Source organism: Panicum hallii, chromosome 1 (genome assembly GCF_002211085.1).
Source record: "Panicum hallii strain FIL2 chromosome 1, PHallii_v3.1, whole genome shotgun sequence".
In the NCBI taxonomy this organism is placed as follows: Eukaryota; Viridiplantae; Streptophyta; class Magnoliopsida; order Poales; family Poaceae; genus Panicum; species Panicum hallii.
The window spans coordinates 5,871,556-5,888,879 of record NC_038042.1 but is presented as its reverse complement, the minus strand read 5'-3'; the positions used below and the strand labels follow the sequence as shown (position 1 = coordinate 5,888,879).

General features: G+C 40.5%; 3 protein-coding genes across 3 annotated transcripts; all 3 read right to left on the bottom strand.

The window, feature by feature from the left end:
* Positions 1–3,441: 3,441 nt before the first annotated feature.
* Positions 3,442–4,624, bottom strand: LOC112878879. The gene is made up of 3 exons (XM_025943124.1): positions 4,473–4,624; positions 4,219–4,356; positions 3,442–3,609 (listed from the first exon to the last, which is right to left on the bottom strand). The coding sequence occupies exons 1-3, from the start codon at positions 4,588–4,590 to the stop codon at positions 3,521–3,523; spliced, it is 345 nt and encodes a 114-aa protein (XP_025798909.1). The 5' UTR covers positions 4,591–4,624; the 3' UTR covers positions 3,442–3,520.
* A 3,456-nt stretch (positions 4,625–8,080) lies between these two features.
* On the bottom strand, positions 8,081–9,147 carry LOC112878880. The gene is made up of 3 exons (XM_025943125.1): positions 8,992–9,147; positions 8,570–8,719; positions 8,081–8,303 (listed from the first exon to the last, which is right to left on the bottom strand). Exons 1-3 carry the CDS (start codon positions 9,113–9,115, stop codon positions 8,251–8,253), a joined length of 327 nt encoding a protein of 108 aa, XP_025798910.1. The 5' UTR covers positions 9,116–9,147; the 3' UTR covers positions 8,081–8,250.
* A 1,309-nt stretch (positions 9,148–10,456) lies between these two features.
* LOC112878882 (ABC transporter A family member 5-like) lies at positions 10,457–15,152 on the bottom strand. The gene is made up of 13 exons (XM_025943128.1): positions 15,003–15,152; positions 14,852–14,920; positions 14,311–14,469; positions 14,028–14,190; positions 13,453–13,536; positions 12,978–13,342; positions 12,489–12,689; positions 12,119–12,228; positions 11,895–11,979; positions 11,430–11,558; positions 11,204–11,309; positions 10,997–11,085; positions 10,457–10,896 (listed from the first exon to the last, which is right to left on the bottom strand). The coding sequence occupies exons 2-13, from the start codon at positions 14,915–14,917 to the stop codon at positions 10,603–10,605; spliced, it is 1,851 nt and encodes a 616-aa protein (XP_025798913.1). The 5' UTR covers positions 14,918–14,920; positions 15,003–15,152; the 3' UTR covers positions 10,457–10,602.
* Between the last annotated feature and the right edge of the window lie 2,172 nt (positions 15,153–17,324).

Sequence of the window (17,324 nt, the reverse complement as noted above, 5' to 3'; positions counted from 1 at the left end):
ACACAAAAAGCACGTGTCAGGTATGGACTTTGACCGTGACGGATTATAGGATGAGGAATAGAATTGAAGTCTGGTCAACCCCTAGACCACGGAATCACTCAAGGAATTTGAATTAGAGGTCATGAGCTCATTGATGTTCTCTTTGAGAGGGTAGGTGTGGTAGGGCTCATCTGTTGTTGACCTCTGAAATGAGGTCGAAATTTCCCCAGCATTACAAATGGGTGCAGTTGATTGGGTGATACTGTTCTTCCTATCAGGCCATACAAGGATATGATTGTTTTCTTTGTAACTAGATAAATCTATTTTCATTTTTATTGCATAAGACCTGGTCTATATACCAACATTTCAGCAACCTTGTTCCTCTCATCAATCACCAGTCATCGCTCTACTACTTTCTGGAAAGTATGACACAAAATTAATTGCATTGTCTCCCTGGTGACCTTGCTCAGCTGCCTCCGATCCCTCCTGTTTTCAGAGTGTTCGCCGAAGACATTAAGCCCCAACAATTTTCAATGTTTAGAAATACGTTCCTAGTGCTGCATTAGAGTTGTAGGTGAATCAGCATCTCCAAGGAAGTCCGTAAATACAAAGAGAGCAAAGAACAAACTGATCAAAACACACACACACAAAAAAAAAATGAAGCACTGGCACATGGTCCCAGACTCCCAGTTTGTCTGAGCGTACGAAAGTTTATATGGCTGAGCCGGGTTATATTGCTGACATGGCATCCAAAAGATCGATTAGGACCTCTGAAAATAAAACATCTTTATCTTTATCTCTAGCTTTGCAGCAGATGAAAAGGATTCTAATATAAATATACTTATTACATCTGTCCAAATTGTTTTCTATCAAACTTTCCCAGTGTCTAGAATCAGATACTACATGCAGTGCAAGGTACACATATATATAGTACTTAGAGCACTATTTTTGCATTAAGTTGCACACTGAAAATGTGATTAACTACTAACTACAGTATTTCTTTTCCAACCTCCCCCTAACAAATAATGTTGATATCCTTTTTGCAGAATCCTGTTCCGTTTCGTGGAACCAATGAAATCAGTTGCCTGGCCTGCGTGGTTTACCACCGAAGTTAGGACGTGCACCCGGAGTGAGAGGAATTGGGTGTTTTCCATCCCAAGTAGCTGAAAAGATCATCACAAAATTAAACATCCACACAGCAAGCGCCCTGAAAAGATGTGTCTAGCAAAACTTTGCAAAGAAGCATGTCTTATCATACGGAGAAACTTTACAACTTAGAATTTGACCATCTAACTCCGTCACCCAACCTCTGATACATGTCAAGTTTACAGAACTCAGCATGGAGAGTCCATTATCAGCAGTATTGATTTTTTTATGGAAATCGTTGGTGTTAACTTGTGAATATTAGATCTACTTAAAGATATATAGGCCTCAAAAGTAAATACATTTTTTATGAGCATAGGTAATAATTAATTAAGTTTGCCTAATAGTACCTCAATTCAGCAAGTTTATCCATAACACGCTATGTGCACTGATCAAGAAGGGTATTAGTTCCAAGTTAATAAAAGGTCAATATGAAATGATCACTGTTAAGTAATATGATTAACAACTTCAACAATATCTTGGATAGAAAAATATTGTAAAACGTTTTCTCTCGAGGCCATGGACTGATTAACAATACTAGGATGCAAACATGATTACCAGCTTTTTCTCTAAGAAATCCAGATGCAATTTTCTTTTATGCATAATTAACTTACGGCGATCAAGCGTAGGTGCCAATAATCTTCTCCTCGCTGCCATTGGTACGGCTAGAATTCGGAGGGATCTGCTCATTGTGCTACGAACCAACTGATGATGGCCTTCTTTCTTCTCAGTGCTGGAGACTACCACCTCTTTGGGCACGTCGCACCACACTGTGTCATGTAAATGCAGTGAACATTGTAGCTGATCCTATATCGTTGGAAAGTGGACTATTGTATGCAAGTTCGGATTCAAACGTACTCCCTCCGTTCCAAAATGTAAAATATTTTAGCAAATCTAGATTTATAACTTTTGCTATGCACATAGATAAACATTATTGTGTCTAAATATATAGTAAAAATTAAGCATCTAGATTTGCTAAAATGGTCTACAATTTGGAACGGAGGGAGTAGCAGTGTAAATGGAAGCTGAATGACAGCTGCCATCAATAGGAAGCAGAATTCGTGTAGGAGACATTACCATGCCCGCACAACAAAGGTCCATTGCCGTTGGAGGCAAGGCCAATGGCAGGGCTCTTCAGAAATGCCGGTAGAAGAGGGAACAATGCCAGGATTACTCCTAGCCTAGTTGCCATGGCCATCCACGGTTCACCTGCCTGATTCCCAGAATCAATTCTTGCACCTGTACACACGGGATGAATCGCTTCATGGCCAAATATAAATGGATGGGCGGTTTCGGTGACGAACAAACGTGTAGTATTCAGTTATCTTCTAGTCAGACATGCATGGACTTGAGTGCGGCCAGCTAACTAGGGGAGGTTCCAGAATAATCGGATATGTTTCTTTGTCGTTGGATAATGCTACCGTTTACTCTTTTTTGTTTCTCAATTGCAGCGCTTCCTTTCATTTTTCCAGTTGGTGCCGAAGACCTGACCAATGGCAACATTTTCAGGAACCGTGTTTCCGTCAGCACTCTGTGTGAAGGTGTAGTGCCACGTTCTCCGAAAGAATCCCAAGGTCTCCTTGGCTTGGTGACCACGATTCCTCTTCCATCCTTTTGCTCAGAAATATCAGGTTGAACTACTTGAAATCAACAGGCGGTCTTATTTCTTTTGCGCTGCGACGAGTTTCGAGTTAGTTTGAAGCATGTGCTTTTTTTTTTGTTTCACACATGGGCCTGTAATGTCTTGTGTTGCAGCAGCTGTCCTTCCATGATATGCAATGAAGTTTTAGAGTGTCCCATAGGATAGTTTTCCATTGAACGCCCAGATGCTGGCAGCAACCTTATTCTCACCACCATTTACTTCTCAAATACCATAAACATGTGCAAGTTCATTAATAATAATACTTGTTTCAGAAGACCATTATAGCTGCAAATGTCTAATAATTTAATTTGTTACTTCCGCTCTCGTTGCAAATGTGGCATTCGGTATATTGAGAAAAAAAAGCCTTCGGTATATTAAAGGGTTAATCAGTAAGAACATGATGTTATGGCAAGGATTTGAGGGGAACTGAAACGATTCTTGAGTGTCTGATTTAATTTCACAGCCATAGACGGCTGCACGAAATTGAACATAAAAATCATAGAGTAAGCTTCTAGTCTCTTCGGAGTTACTGCACCTGAAACTCTCCCAAATTGTCTCTAGATCAGATACACACACTACAAGATAAATAATTCTTAGACCACAAGCTTTTATTTAAATTGCTGTTTCGGTATGTATTACACTGCACATGATTGCCACAGCTACTATTATTATTTTGAATTTAGACACAATAATGAACTTTTATTTTGACATCTTTCCTCGAAGAGCCATCTTCTCCTGCAGGCAGAACTAATTAAATCAGTTGCCTGGCCTGGGCGGCTTCCTGAAGGGAGGTCGTGCTGGTGCTCTCTGAGTGATAGGAATTGGGTGTTTTCCATCCCAATAGGCTGTAAAGAACATCATGAAATTAAAATTTTCACATATCGAGCGCCCATAAAATTAAAATATGTTATATCTAGCAAAACTTCGCATTAGATTATCTAGATCCAACTTCTGCTAAATGTTAGTTTTACAGACTCAGTGGTTAGTTATTAATTTGTCATGACTACTGTTGGTGCTAATAATATGAGTGTCAAAATAAATACATACATTTTACCCATAGCACAGATAATAATTCCGTTTATGTATTGCTTAGTTAAAAATAGTGCATACATGCGATCAAAAAAAATGGGCAAATATAGGCCCTGTTTGTATCCGATTATAATCAGCTTATCGGTGGAAATAAGCATTAACACCACCAAACACTCTGTTTATTTTTCCTTCTGTGGTAATCCGCTTCAGAGATTTGTACTACGAGAAGCGAAAAGCGAGAAGCAAGAAAATCTTCGCTTAGCTTATAATCTAAGCGTGTCTGAGAAAAGCGGAAACAAATAGGGCCATAAGCATATAATTGATGAAATATTAGTATCTGTACAAACATTATGTGTTGTCAGTTGTCGCCAATGACTTCACCTTTTTGGAAAAATGTGATTTGTGCTTATGAAAAATTAACTTACGGAGTAGACTTCTCCTTGAAGGCATAGGCACGACTGTAAACCGAAGAGATCTGGTGAATTTACTACGAATTAACTGATGGCCTTCTTGATTCTCCATGCCAGAAACCGTCACCTCTGGCTTATTATCGCTGTACTCCACTGCCATGCAATGTACTAATGAACATCAGAGCTGATCCAGAAATTGCATAAAAAATGAAAGCCTAGAAGCATGCTGTCCATCAGTTGCTGGAAACATATGATCCGTAAGACCTTACCATGTTCACAGGCTGAAGGTCCGTTGCCATTGTAGGCAACAAGGACAGGGCCTTGCAGAAGAAGGCAAAGTGACAAGATAATCCATATTAGCTCAATGCGAAACCGAAAAACTTTCATGTTCAGCTAACGGTTCAGCTGTTTGATGCCCAAACCCAACACTTTCACCTGTATACACAAGATTGTGACTTGAAGGACATATATAGACGGATGATGCCTGGCTTTCTGACGCTCGTACATGCATATAGTTTTCTTCATGTCAAACCTGGACTTTGACTACCAGCTAGAGGCCTTCAGATACGTTTGCATGACAAGAGAACAGTAGTCCAGATAACACCCTCCATATTTTCAACTGCGGAAATGTTCAAAGAATGTTGTGATGAACATATTCTAAATGTTCGAAAGAGAAACGAAAGAAAGGATTGGTACATAAACAAGTCGTTATGATCTCACTTATATTATCTTAAAGATGGTTAGCTTCCTATACAGTTGACCCCGAAATATGTGCTGGATCTTTCACTATCATGTAGGAGAAGCTAGCTCATGTTAGTTGATCCAGTGCTGGCTCTTCCAATCAGATATATTTGTTCCTTTGTCATTGAAAGCTCTTATTTAATTTGCGTTTTATCAATTCGGATCCAGCGCTTCTTTTTTATTTCCAAGTTTTGCTAGACCTGACCTATATTTGGGAACATTTTTCAGAAATGTGTTTCCACCGCGACACATCAAGGTGATATACTACCAAAAGAATCACAATGGTCTCCTTGACATGGTGGTGAGAGGATCGTGGCCCAAGAAGGAGGGTTGAGTTAGAACTTTTTCAATTTCTTATCAAGTCTTTAATCTACAACTAGTGTTGCCTACTCTGTAAGTTTTGAACCTATCAACTAGAGCACACTAAGATAAACAACCTAGGTAGGTAAACACACTAACATACTCATATTGCTTAGTTAAGATCACACTATCAAGTAAACAATCTAAGCAAGAGAGCACACTAGCAAAAGATCATCCTACTCAACAATCAAGCAAGAAAGGTAACAACAAGAAAAAGACAAAGTAAATGCTTGAAAGTAAAGAGAGGGACACGAGACAACCGGATTTTTTTTCCCGTGATATTGAGGAGTTGACGCTCCCTCCTAATCCATATTGGAGCACCCACTAAGGGTTTGGCTCCCTTGCATCACCAAGAAGCAAGTGCTCACAAAGAATGCTCCTTCTCCATCTCCGGAGCAGCAAGCTTCAAACCGCGTACAATCTTCTCTTTTTGGGGATCTCGCAAACTCCAAGAGCTTACCAAAAGCCTCCGGGTCACCAAGACCATCTAGATGCTATCAAACACCAAGAGTAATAAGTCCCTAAGCCTTCACTTAGACCTACACTAAGCTAGTCTTAAGCTAAAGCACACTTGCTACTCAAGAATGGATATTTTCTTTGTGTTTGGATAAACTCTCATGCTCAAACTCTTCTTCTCATGGCTTCAAGTGCTTCTCTTCTGCTCTGATCTGCTTTGAAGTGGCCTCAGGTATTCAGGGTTTCAAAGGCATCTCAAATGACTCGGGGAAATGAATATATAGGCTAGAGATCAAGCCATAGCCGTTGGAGGCAACTTTCCCGAAAAGCATAAAGCGTCGGTTTGACCGGTCACATGCGTCGGTTCAACCGATCACACTGAGCTATGAATAGTAGCCGTTAGACTTCTGACAGGCTCTGGTGCTGATGTCATTACACAGATGGTTGCACCGACGGGTCGTCGGTTTAACTGGTCGTGAAGATCTTCCCAGACCAAGGCTTCTGCCACTCGAAAAACGGTACTGAGTAACACCAGCATAAATGCACCGACGCCTCTGTAGGACCGTCGATTTAACCGGTGATATAGGATTTTTTCAGTCGGCCCACTGCAACTCCAAAAATGGTACTGAGTAAATACAATACCAATGCACCGACGCCACTGAGCAAAGCGTCGGTTTAATCGGCGCTACTGTCAACTTTCACTTTGATCTTTAGTTGCACTGTCCGATGCACCGACGTGTTATAAACTCCTTGCGTCGGTTTAACCGGTCAGCTGAATCTTTATGCCACATGTGCAATAAGCTTGGAATTGAGTTTTTCTTTGAGTTGCTTCTGCTTCCAAGTATTGTTTTGATTTCTTTGTGTTGGCTAGGACTAAGCTTGAGCAAGTGTGCATGATTTCAAGGCCAACTTTCACTAGGTCAAGCTACTAACTTAAGAACCTCCTTAATAGTACGGTCAAAGACTAAAAGCTATAAAACCTGAACTAAATCAAGTGTCCTTCATCTCCTTATGACACTTGATACTAGAGAGGTCCTTAATCTTCATGTCCAAGTGCTTGATATGCATTTCGATGCAAATTGAGGGGTCTTCTTTCATATTTCATATGCGACGTAACTAATATTTGATATCCGCTTCAAAACACATGTTAGTCACAAACGGTTACCATTAATCACCAAAACTTACCAAGTGCATCTATCGGCCTAGATGATTCAGGTGGCTATCGGTATATAGTTAAACCCATCTGTCAGTGTTTTTACCGTCGGCCTACCTAGGGATACCCTAAGGTAGGTGATTATTTGGTGAGGGATCGCCGGATCTGGAATTTGAAGGCGAATGCAAGAACACAAGACACAAATTTAGACAGGTTCGGGCCAATAGAGTAGCGTAATACCCTAAGTACTGTTTTGGGGTGTTGTATATTGCGCCCTGCGGTTAGGTGTTGAGTTGCCTATTGGCTGCTCTCTGTTGTTTCTCTGCCTATCTAGGTATCCCTGCCCTCCTTTATATATCCCAGGGGACGGGGTTCCTAGTAGGATTACAAGGTAGAAGTCCTAATAGGATTACAAGGTAGGAGTTCTAATAGGATTTCAGTGGAATCCTAGAAGGAATCAGACTTTTTTTTCCTCACAGGTAGCTTCCTTGCTGTACCTAGGGGATCTATCCCTGACACCATCATAGAGGACATGAGACCTGAAACTATTTCCTTTTTCTAAAAAAATCAAAATCATACAGGACATGAAGGTAAAGATTCTTACTTAGACCTGTATAGAGTTCACCAGCTGTAAGATAAGCAAAATGTGCTTGATAACGTTGCAGCTCGCTTTGCGCATGTATTCCAATCATCACTCATCACAATGTATTTAAAAAGTATCACATCGCTCTTCAACTGTTCTCTTTTTTTCATTTTTCGCTCAATACGTGAAGTCCCGGTCCGAAACAATTTTTCATCCTTGAGAAAATAAGTACATTTGGTGTGGCAGGTGATCCAGTGTCTTCATAAAAAACATAAGCCTATTTAGAAATTGTTATGACTGATTTGACAACGTAAACCAAGTAATACCACAATACTTGTGAACTGTGTCGAATGCCCTAGCTAGTTAATCCGAAGGAGAAACAAACTGTTTAAGACGTTTGAACCAGTGCCATAACTTTTGTGAAATGAGTATGTCAAACAATATCATTCCTTGGAATGACCAGTTTGTTCCTCCTTTAATCCAAGCTATAGCACGAATGGATCCATTTTTCTTCTTAAGTTTACCTAATTTCTCAGGTCAGATTCAGTGAGAATGAGAACGATGTATGGTTTTCTATGCTCTGTCACAGGACGGGCGGTCGTATATACAAGCATGTCATATTGCACAAATTTATTATATTGTTTCACACTGAATGCAACACTTAACTACTCTAGCACATGTCTGGCTACATTACTACAATACATCATCTCCTTCAATTTCGCTGACCTAATTATTTTCCTGATCTTTGTCTTGCTTAGTTATGTGAACCAGGAGTGACATGAATCGGGTGCCTTCCATCCCAGGCAGCTGAAAATGAACATCGCAAAGTGATGAATGTGTTATATCCCAAAAGTATTATATAGAACGAACCTATCAAAGAAAAAATTTGACACATATGCCAAGTTTATATTTAGGATTTGACCAAAAAAAGTTCAATTTAAAATGCCTATTGATGATGAATACTTGACTAGAACAAGTAAATTAATAAAAAGACTAGCAACTAATTTGTTCTACCCTTCTTAGAAAAAATAATTAAAAGAGAACCCAATTTCACCATATGTAGAATAACTTACGTGGATGCGTCCCGGGGGCTAATTTTCTCCGCACAGCAATTGATGACATGATCGGAATTTGAAGTGGTCTGGTCAATTTTCTTGCAATCCATCGGTAGCTCTCTTGCTTCTCTGTGCTGGGCACTTCCATCTCTGATTCCTCGCAGTTCACTGCCATGCACATGTATCATTTAAAACGAGCATAAAAACACAAAACCCGTGCTGCTTCATCCTGGAGTTGCGAGCCAGACATACTTTACAGGCTACCAATTCTCAGCTTTCACCATAAAGAGACCATGGTGAAAGTTGTAAACCAATGATTCGTTCACAACACAGAATATTTTTAGTCTTCTCTTGATCAAGTAGAATTTGCACATTTTGAAAGGTTCCTAAACCAGACAATTATGAATAAATCAAATATAAAGATACTTTGTAAACCTTACCGTGCTTGCACATCGAAGGTTCACCACCGTCGTAGCTGGTGACATGGTCCTGCAGAAACACTGGCACAAGAAGACACAACACAAGGATTACTTGTAAGTCAAGGCGGAGCCGAACATCTCTCATGGTCGAGCCACCGTAACTCACAATTCACTTGCTTGAAGTTGAATCACGATGTTGCTTTGGTGGAACTAAGGATCTATAAATAGATGTGTGTGGTATGATGATGTGCTATCTCTTGGACGCTGCATCAGGTCCTCTGTTGCTTGAAGATGAGGAAAACAACAGGTCAACAAACATCCTAACAGTGGACTTGTTCAAGCTATGTTAGTTACGAAAAGATTCTATAATGTCCGAAGAATGACTTGGGCGAGAAAGAAAATCTCGTTATGATCTTACCTATGATTTCTCTAAGAGGGTAAGCTTGTTCCATTCTACCCTTGACTTCTGAAGAATGGGTCAAAATTTCTCTGTCATCTTATAATAACTCTTGTTCAATCGTCCCACTGCTATTCTAAGGAACTAAGAATAATACATGTTTATTTATTTGATGTTGGATAGAGCTACTATTTGTATGAAAAATATAAAAGGTTTTAGTTTGTGCCAATTCAAACTTCTCTAATTTTAACAAAGTTTGCAGAAAAATATTGTAACAACTACAAACCAAATAAATATACTGTCAAGACAAATTTCATGATGGTGTTAGTGAAATTAATTTGATGTTGTAGATGTTGGTGCATTCTTCTATACCATTGGCCATACTTAGAGATGCTTAACTTAGGACAAACTTAGCCCTCTTACATTTGAGAACAGAGGGAGTACATCTGAATTATGATGGAACTTAAAGTTTTAGTTAGTATAGGAGAGAGATCGTGTCAAGCTCTTGTATAGCCTCTTTTTTTAATTATGAGAGGAAGGGCTGTTGCGATATCCATGATGATATAGGGACAGCAGTAGAGGGGGAGGGGCCTCAAAGCAATGCTTTACAATTTAAGGAAGGATCAGGTATATAGTTATACCCTGAGATGTAGCCTTTGGCTAAATCTAGTTAACATATATCATGTCTCTAGTGTTACTGATGATCTGGTGTTGTCATTTGGCGGAACAGCTATGCAATATAATACATTCTTTCCAAATTTGTACTCTCTATGGAGCATCTCTCCCTGATAGGAATTTCTAACACGCGGCCTCTTATACTTTGTTTACAAAGCACATTACATGTACGAACGCTTACATACATGCACTTACACTCAGTATATATGCGCGCACACGTCCTATATTTATGAATACCTCCGAGAGACTTAGATCAGCACATCTTGATATTGATGAAGTCACCGTAAGTGTGCCAATGTCAATGGCCATATCGCATGCCATTGAAATGTGCAGTTTTTCATTCAAGTTCTACATTGTCCAAATTGGTAAGGACATGCATGTGGATATCAAGTTATCAACTTGACACTTGGTAGTTATTGAGTAGAATTTCGCATGTAGGTTCCTACCGTTGGATACAACAAATATCAAGTATCCAAATATATCCAATCCAACAAAGTCGAAACTAAATTCATATCAAAGACTTCATGGACTTTCGAGGTCCAGATAACACCTCTAGTCCTCTAGACAGAGGATATGTCACTCTCGCTGGCAACTTTGATGAAGACATCTTCAAGCGTTGCATCAGAGAGGCCCCAGGCAGCGATGTTCAGCCAGCTCTTGGCATGCTCCATGACCTGAAGCACTTGGCTGATCCTCAGACCCTGCTTCGGCATCTCAAACTTCTGCGTCCCTGAGATGCGGTACACTCTGTTCGCCGCAGGGCAGAGCGACCGGACCAGCTGCTCCACCACCTCCTCCTCGCTCGCCGCAGTTGTTACGGTTAGCACGTATGTGCCACCGTACTTGGCTCTCAGCTGGAGAAGTCATGTTTTGGTGGACAAAGTTTAGCACCTACCATAGATCAGTGGCCATGTCTGAAAAACAGTCAAGTGACATGCACTCCATAAGCTTTACCTCTTTTGAGTTCCCAATGCACTGCAGGCTCCCGTTTACCATGATTCCTATCCTGTCACATAGAGCTTCGGCCTCTTCCATCGAATGCGCTGAGATTTGAAGGATAGTTATGTACTTATAACTTATGTCATGTGTTCAAGATGTTAGCTGATGCAAAATGCTGCGACTAGCTAAGTGGTGTCTGAAAATATAGGTGGAATGTGGTACTTGTGAGAATGATGGCCCTGTTCTGTTTGGCAGACATCACAGCATTCCACAGTGCTCTCCTTGATGCTGGATCCAATCCAGAACTTGGTTCGTCCATGTAAACAACCTAGAAAATGCTCCAAATACATAACCTTCTACATGAGTTCAGAAAAGTATTAATGTTTCTAACTGTACAAGAAACGCACGCTATTTCCTGAATTCTGGTCAGGTGGGTAAATATAAGTACCTTAGGATCACCAATTAGGGATATAGCAACGCTGAGACGACGCTTCATGCCACCGCTGTATTCTGCCACACGCTTATCAGCAACACCACCATCAAATAAGCGTACACTTTTCAGAGATTGTTCTACAGCCTGGAGGGAAGGACTAGTAAGCTTTGATTTAATTGATACATCTGGCATAAATATGAATGCAATTGATATCGTTGCAACACGAATAGGGGAAAAGAAAATGGTCTATCGGAAAAAAAAAATCAGAATTGAGATATCCCAAGTGTGGGTGAGCTTCTAAAATGAACTCTTCTAAAATATACAGATCCCATACGACTTTAAACAAGTAATACGAAGAGATGATAGTATGTTGCCTCAGCTTAAAGGGAGTGAACAGAAATGGCAGTGGAATTTATCAGCTTCGTCCAAAGAATGTCAAAAAATAAACCAGCACAAAATTAACCTGTTGGCAGACATTACCCTATCTAATGCTGCACATCTCAAATTCTTAAGCCTGCAGTAAAACATCAAATGCTCTCGACCCGTCAGTGTTTCCCATAGCAAGCTGCATGGAGATGATCAACGGAAAGTAGTTATTCAACTTAAACTATACCAGAATACTTAGTTCAAAATCATGTAAGTTGTTATTTTTCTGAAACAGAGGTTGAAACCGGGGGTGGGGGTGGGGAGTTCGTTAAAATTACTCAAATTGTGGACAAACACCAATTCCTGTATAAATCTTGCCCATGTCCAATCGTATGTCCATTCCATTAATATAAGCCGTGCCAGATGTAGGTTTAGTAAATCCAGTCAACTGTTGTCAGGTTAAAAGTTTTCAGGTTAGGAGTTAATCAGATGCAATATAGCAATGAAAAATCAATTATATATGCACACAAACTGATGAAACAATAGCTAGAACCTTTTGGCACAAAGAGAAAACATAATGTTTGCTGATTTAGAAATGTGTATAGCAACACTACTAAAATTGGTCATGTTTCCATAAAACGAGATATTGCAGTGCGAGAAATGCTTTACACAATACTGATCTATGCATCTAAGACCGTTCATACTTACCATGCTAATAAGAGACGTTTTCCCAGCACCATTTGGACCAAGAATTCCAAAACATTGTCCTCGTTGCATAGAAAGCGATAACCCTGTCACTGCAATTTTCTCCGCATTTCCATCTTTTCCATGGTACACTTTCTTAAGATTGTCACATATGATCGAATAACCACTATCTGATTCTTGTAAGAGCTGTTCAACTATCTCCCTCTGAAAAGAAGAGGGGAAAAGAAAGATTATTATTTGAAAATTTTAGTGGAAGCACATTCTCGTGCAGAAGTAATTCCACATAATATTTTTATCTCATCTTGTTGTATGACACCATCAACAACATCCAAGTTTGGTGGGAGGGGTTGAGGCATTAGGGATAGATATAGTGTTCGAAGTATCAAGTTAAAAACATCTAGCTGATTAAATCAAGCGTAACATAAAAGCATACAAACAAAAAGATTCTGAGTAAAACACAAGGATTTAGCTATAGACAATATGGAGGTTCACCTCTCTCAAAACATCAATCCTGTCCATTTCAACTGAATATTTGAATTCTTGAAGCTGAATAGTCTGCTTCTGAGAAGCCGGAGAACTCTCATCCACGCTTGAGTGACAAACTGATACCATTTTTCTGATTCCATTTCTGAGGGTACCAAATTCATCCAAAAAGAATGTTAACAAAAGGAACGTGGCCCACTCAAGTGCCATTATGATGAGAATCTCTTTCATTCCATTTTTGCGATCACTCAAGTCTCCCCACTGTATTCCAGAAAAGTCCGTACGATAGAATGGTGATGGAGGTGGAGAAAACTCGTAGATTATGCGGTACAAAGAAAATGGCGGGAAGAACTCCATCAGTGTAGTCCAGCTTCCTAAAGCACAGTAAAAAAAGATAAGATAACTTTTCTTAAAAATAATAGTAGGGGTATATGATATATCAACAATAGACTTAGCCATAATATAGGAATGTTTGGGCACGGACTTGAGAGGGACATATCTTCAAAAATAGGCCTGAACAAATATTCTGCTAAATAGCCAGACCCAATTGTGAAGAGATATCCAGTCACTGCACAAAATAGTTTCATATAATGAGAGTTGATAATTTTCTGGAACCATCTGACGAAAACAGATATGCGAACACTTGAGTAGAAGCATACCACTAGCAGTCCTGACATTAGAAAAGTACGTAGCCATAAGGAAAGCAAATGAAATTTGCAAGTTCATATAGGCGAAATAGACCAGGAATTGTACCCTGTACTCACTCATTTTGAATAACATTATACCTGGCAATAGAAAGACAAGTAATTATATGCAAAGTAAAGTCATAATTCCCATTATTCAAAATGCACAAGTCGTCCCTGCTGTATGCTTTGAAGATTTTCCAAGTAAATTTTGCACAAGTCTAAAGCAGCTATTATTAGAAGAAAACATAGTCAAACTAAAACTTGTGTGGTCTCAATTACCTTGTGCAACCCTGACAACTTTAACATTAATGCCCTTTTTATTTGGAATATTAATGAAGCACATCTCTTCAAAATATGAACTTTATTGTCTTACCAGCCCATGAGCCGAAAACAACCAAGAAGAGCATATACAGTAGCGATAGAAGAAGAAAATAACAATATGATATAGTCCAGTATGCCATATCTCCTAGGCCATGCATCTTCATTATAGTTCTTAGCTTCTGTTGTTTCTCGTAGACTAAATTGCTCAGGATGACCTGCAATAGCAACATGTGTCTACATCAGATTAGCCGGTTTAGCTAATGTCTATATAAGAAAAGGAAAATTTGCCAATCTACTAGATGCTGTTAAATATATTATATAAAATAAGGTCATACCGGGAAAAGAAGCATTATCATCCATACAAAAATCACCTTCCCCACTAAGAAAGATATATCAATAGTCATTTCAGGTTGAGCAGCTCTAGGCATGTCTTTAACAAACTCAAATTGCATCTTGGTATCACTGCCCCTTAACTGAAGGTATGCATTTGAGACCTGCAATAGTAGATAGGGCTCCATAAAAATAATTATGACACTGAATAAACATTTAAACAATTGTTTCAACAAGAATTTATTTAATAACACAAGGTTTTGATTTTAAAGAGCATTCAAAATGGAAACCTTTTTTCCCGGGGCGGGGGGGGGGGGGGGGTGTCCAGGAGCTATCAAATAGGAAGCAAGGAACTTTAAAACTTACATCTTAGCTCCTTATTACATTTATATAAGGACTACGAGAGGGTTGAGAAAAATGATATTATGTTGTGGCAAGAATATTTAAACTGGGAAAAATTTACCAGATTCAGTAGCCGCGGAACTCGAAGCATGATTGGTGAAAATGAAAGTGAAGATAATGGCGACAATGAAAATTGAGTAGCACCCTTGTATGATGAGTTGTATGAGATAACCAAGTTAAATTTGTTGAGGTCGGAGCTTGTGAGGTCATATGCTGTAAACAGAACAACATAAGTTACCCAGTAGAGCGGTCAATTAGGGTGCAAAAGCAAAGAACAAGGAGAACAATGTAAAACCTGAAGCAATTTTATTGGTTTCCTTATCCTCTTGGTAATGATCTCTGTATAATTCACTGTTCATGACTGATGAATTCTCACGCCAGCGAAAAAGTCCTTCAATACATTCTGCATCTGCTAGAGGCCAGTTTAGTTAAGAACAGATGTAAGCGTTCATCTCATTTCACCAGGTCTTAGTCTGGTCATATTCAGAAAGGGTACACAGTATGCTCATATTTCAAACAAATGATCTAATGCTTAATTATGTAGTGAATATCTGGGTAAATTTCTAAACAATAATCATGTTTTCGTTTTCTTAAAATAAAATCAGAAAATTTGCATATTGTTCCAGTAGCTATGTATTAAGCACATGCACAACTCTGTAAATATACCAAGTCATCGTTTGATTTCTCTAAATAGCTCATGTACGGCTGTTCCTGTAAGAATCTCACCTTTGGTGAAATTGCCGCGGCCTGCTTGGATTGGAAAAGAAAGTTTTGAGTTCGCGGTGCAGTTGCTCTGAAGGAAAAAAAAGGTGGCTGTAGTTGCCAAAATCGGAGCCAAGTTCATCAGCACCACTAGACATAACGCGCATTGCATTTGTACCCTGAAAAAAAATTACAAAAAAAAGTTAGATCAATGAGTGAACCAGTTAGCATCACACAAACTAAGCTCAAATTACGAAACCAACCAGCACGAAATCAGCCAAGGTGGAGATGTCGTCTACAAACTTCAACCCATCATCATGCTTGGAGAGCACGTTACTCATTACACCTGCAAGCAAGGACCAGAAAGGCAGAAACCGTAAAATTCAGAACCTGCTACTCACTACCAAAATGGCATTGCAAGCAAAAAACTCCCAAATTTTACTGAAAAAAGATGTACTACTACATACTCTGTGCAAATGTCTGGTCAGCTCCGGTGACAAGGAACGTCACCGGGGAGTGTTTTGCCCTTCTGGTCGACGTATCCGTGAGGTTGGTAGACTTCAAGGAACCGAGCTCGTTCACGAGGTCTGAATCTAGCGGCAGCTGCAGCACCGGGGGCCACTTCGGCGCGACCGGCAGGGGGCACTGGATTGGGCAATCGAGCCCTCCAACTTTGCTGTCGACCCAACTCCTCGTGCCAGCGGCGCAGTAGCCGCAGTCGATCCCGGACCTGTGCGAGCTGCGGTAAGCTATGATCACGATCAGCTGCGTCCCTCCGAGCAGCAAGCATATGAGGAAGGGGAAGCAGACGAGGCAGCAGTTGGCCCTGCAATTGCGCCTCTGCAGATCGGCAGTGTAGAACATGTCAGAACCAAGCGTCAGACAAGGTGGCATCACCGCATCAGTGAAAAGCAGTAGCTTTGTTTGTAGGCCGCACGGTGAAACCAGAATTTTGGGGGTTTTCATATGCGAGATGGTAAAAAGATCGAATCTTGGCCTCTTGGGACAAAACAGATGAAGCTGCATTCATCAGCAATCCCTCGAAATTCACAGGATCCAGCACGCAGTACTGAATCTTCAGAAGCAAGAACCTCGAAGAAAAAAAATTTCAGAAACAAAAGGAGTCGACCAGATTCCAGAAACACGAAGAGAGATTTGAGTGGCGAGAAGAGTCGATCGAGGCCTGGTCACCTGGATCGCGAGGTTCTTCCTGAAGAGCGCATTGGTCTGCGCGAGGCAGTTGGCGGAACCCATGGCCTGGCCGCTCGCTCCTCCTCCCGTTGCTTGCAGGGAAGAGGAGACGCCGCTGGCTGCTGCACTTGGAATGGGAGCAGGCGTGCGAAGTGTGAACTGGCCGGTGTAGTCTACGCGGGCAGCACAGCATTGCATATTTCCATAAGCAGCAGCAGCCAGCAGGCCACGTGCAAAAGACGGTCTTGCCCTTGCAGCCCTCGACTCCTGTACGAAGCAAGAGAGCGCCCTTCCTTTGCTTCGAAGCAAGGGCAGTTTCGGCAACTCGCGGCAGGACCTCACAGGAGCTAGGCGAGGGTGCAGTGGCATATTGGGTGGGTGGTGGGTTTGGCTGTTGTGCATGGTCAGATTTGGATTTAGCAGTGTGCCCTGCTCAAATTTGGATGGCATTTCATTTCCTCCACTGCAGCAGAACATCAGTTTTGGGGAATCCAATCCTGGAAAAAGATTTGGCATTTATTGAATTGTGCATTAAACAATTGAGTTTGGGATGGGTTTGCGCCCCGCCAATTTAGAGAAAGTTCACCTTTTAGGTGGATGTTTCCATCCGTGGGAATTCGTATGGAACTTCTTTTCTCCGAATTCGCAACAAATTTGTCTGGCTCTGCTCTAATATTGGTGTTCTTTTGTACGTGCACATCTGTTTGATGGCCTAATGATCTAA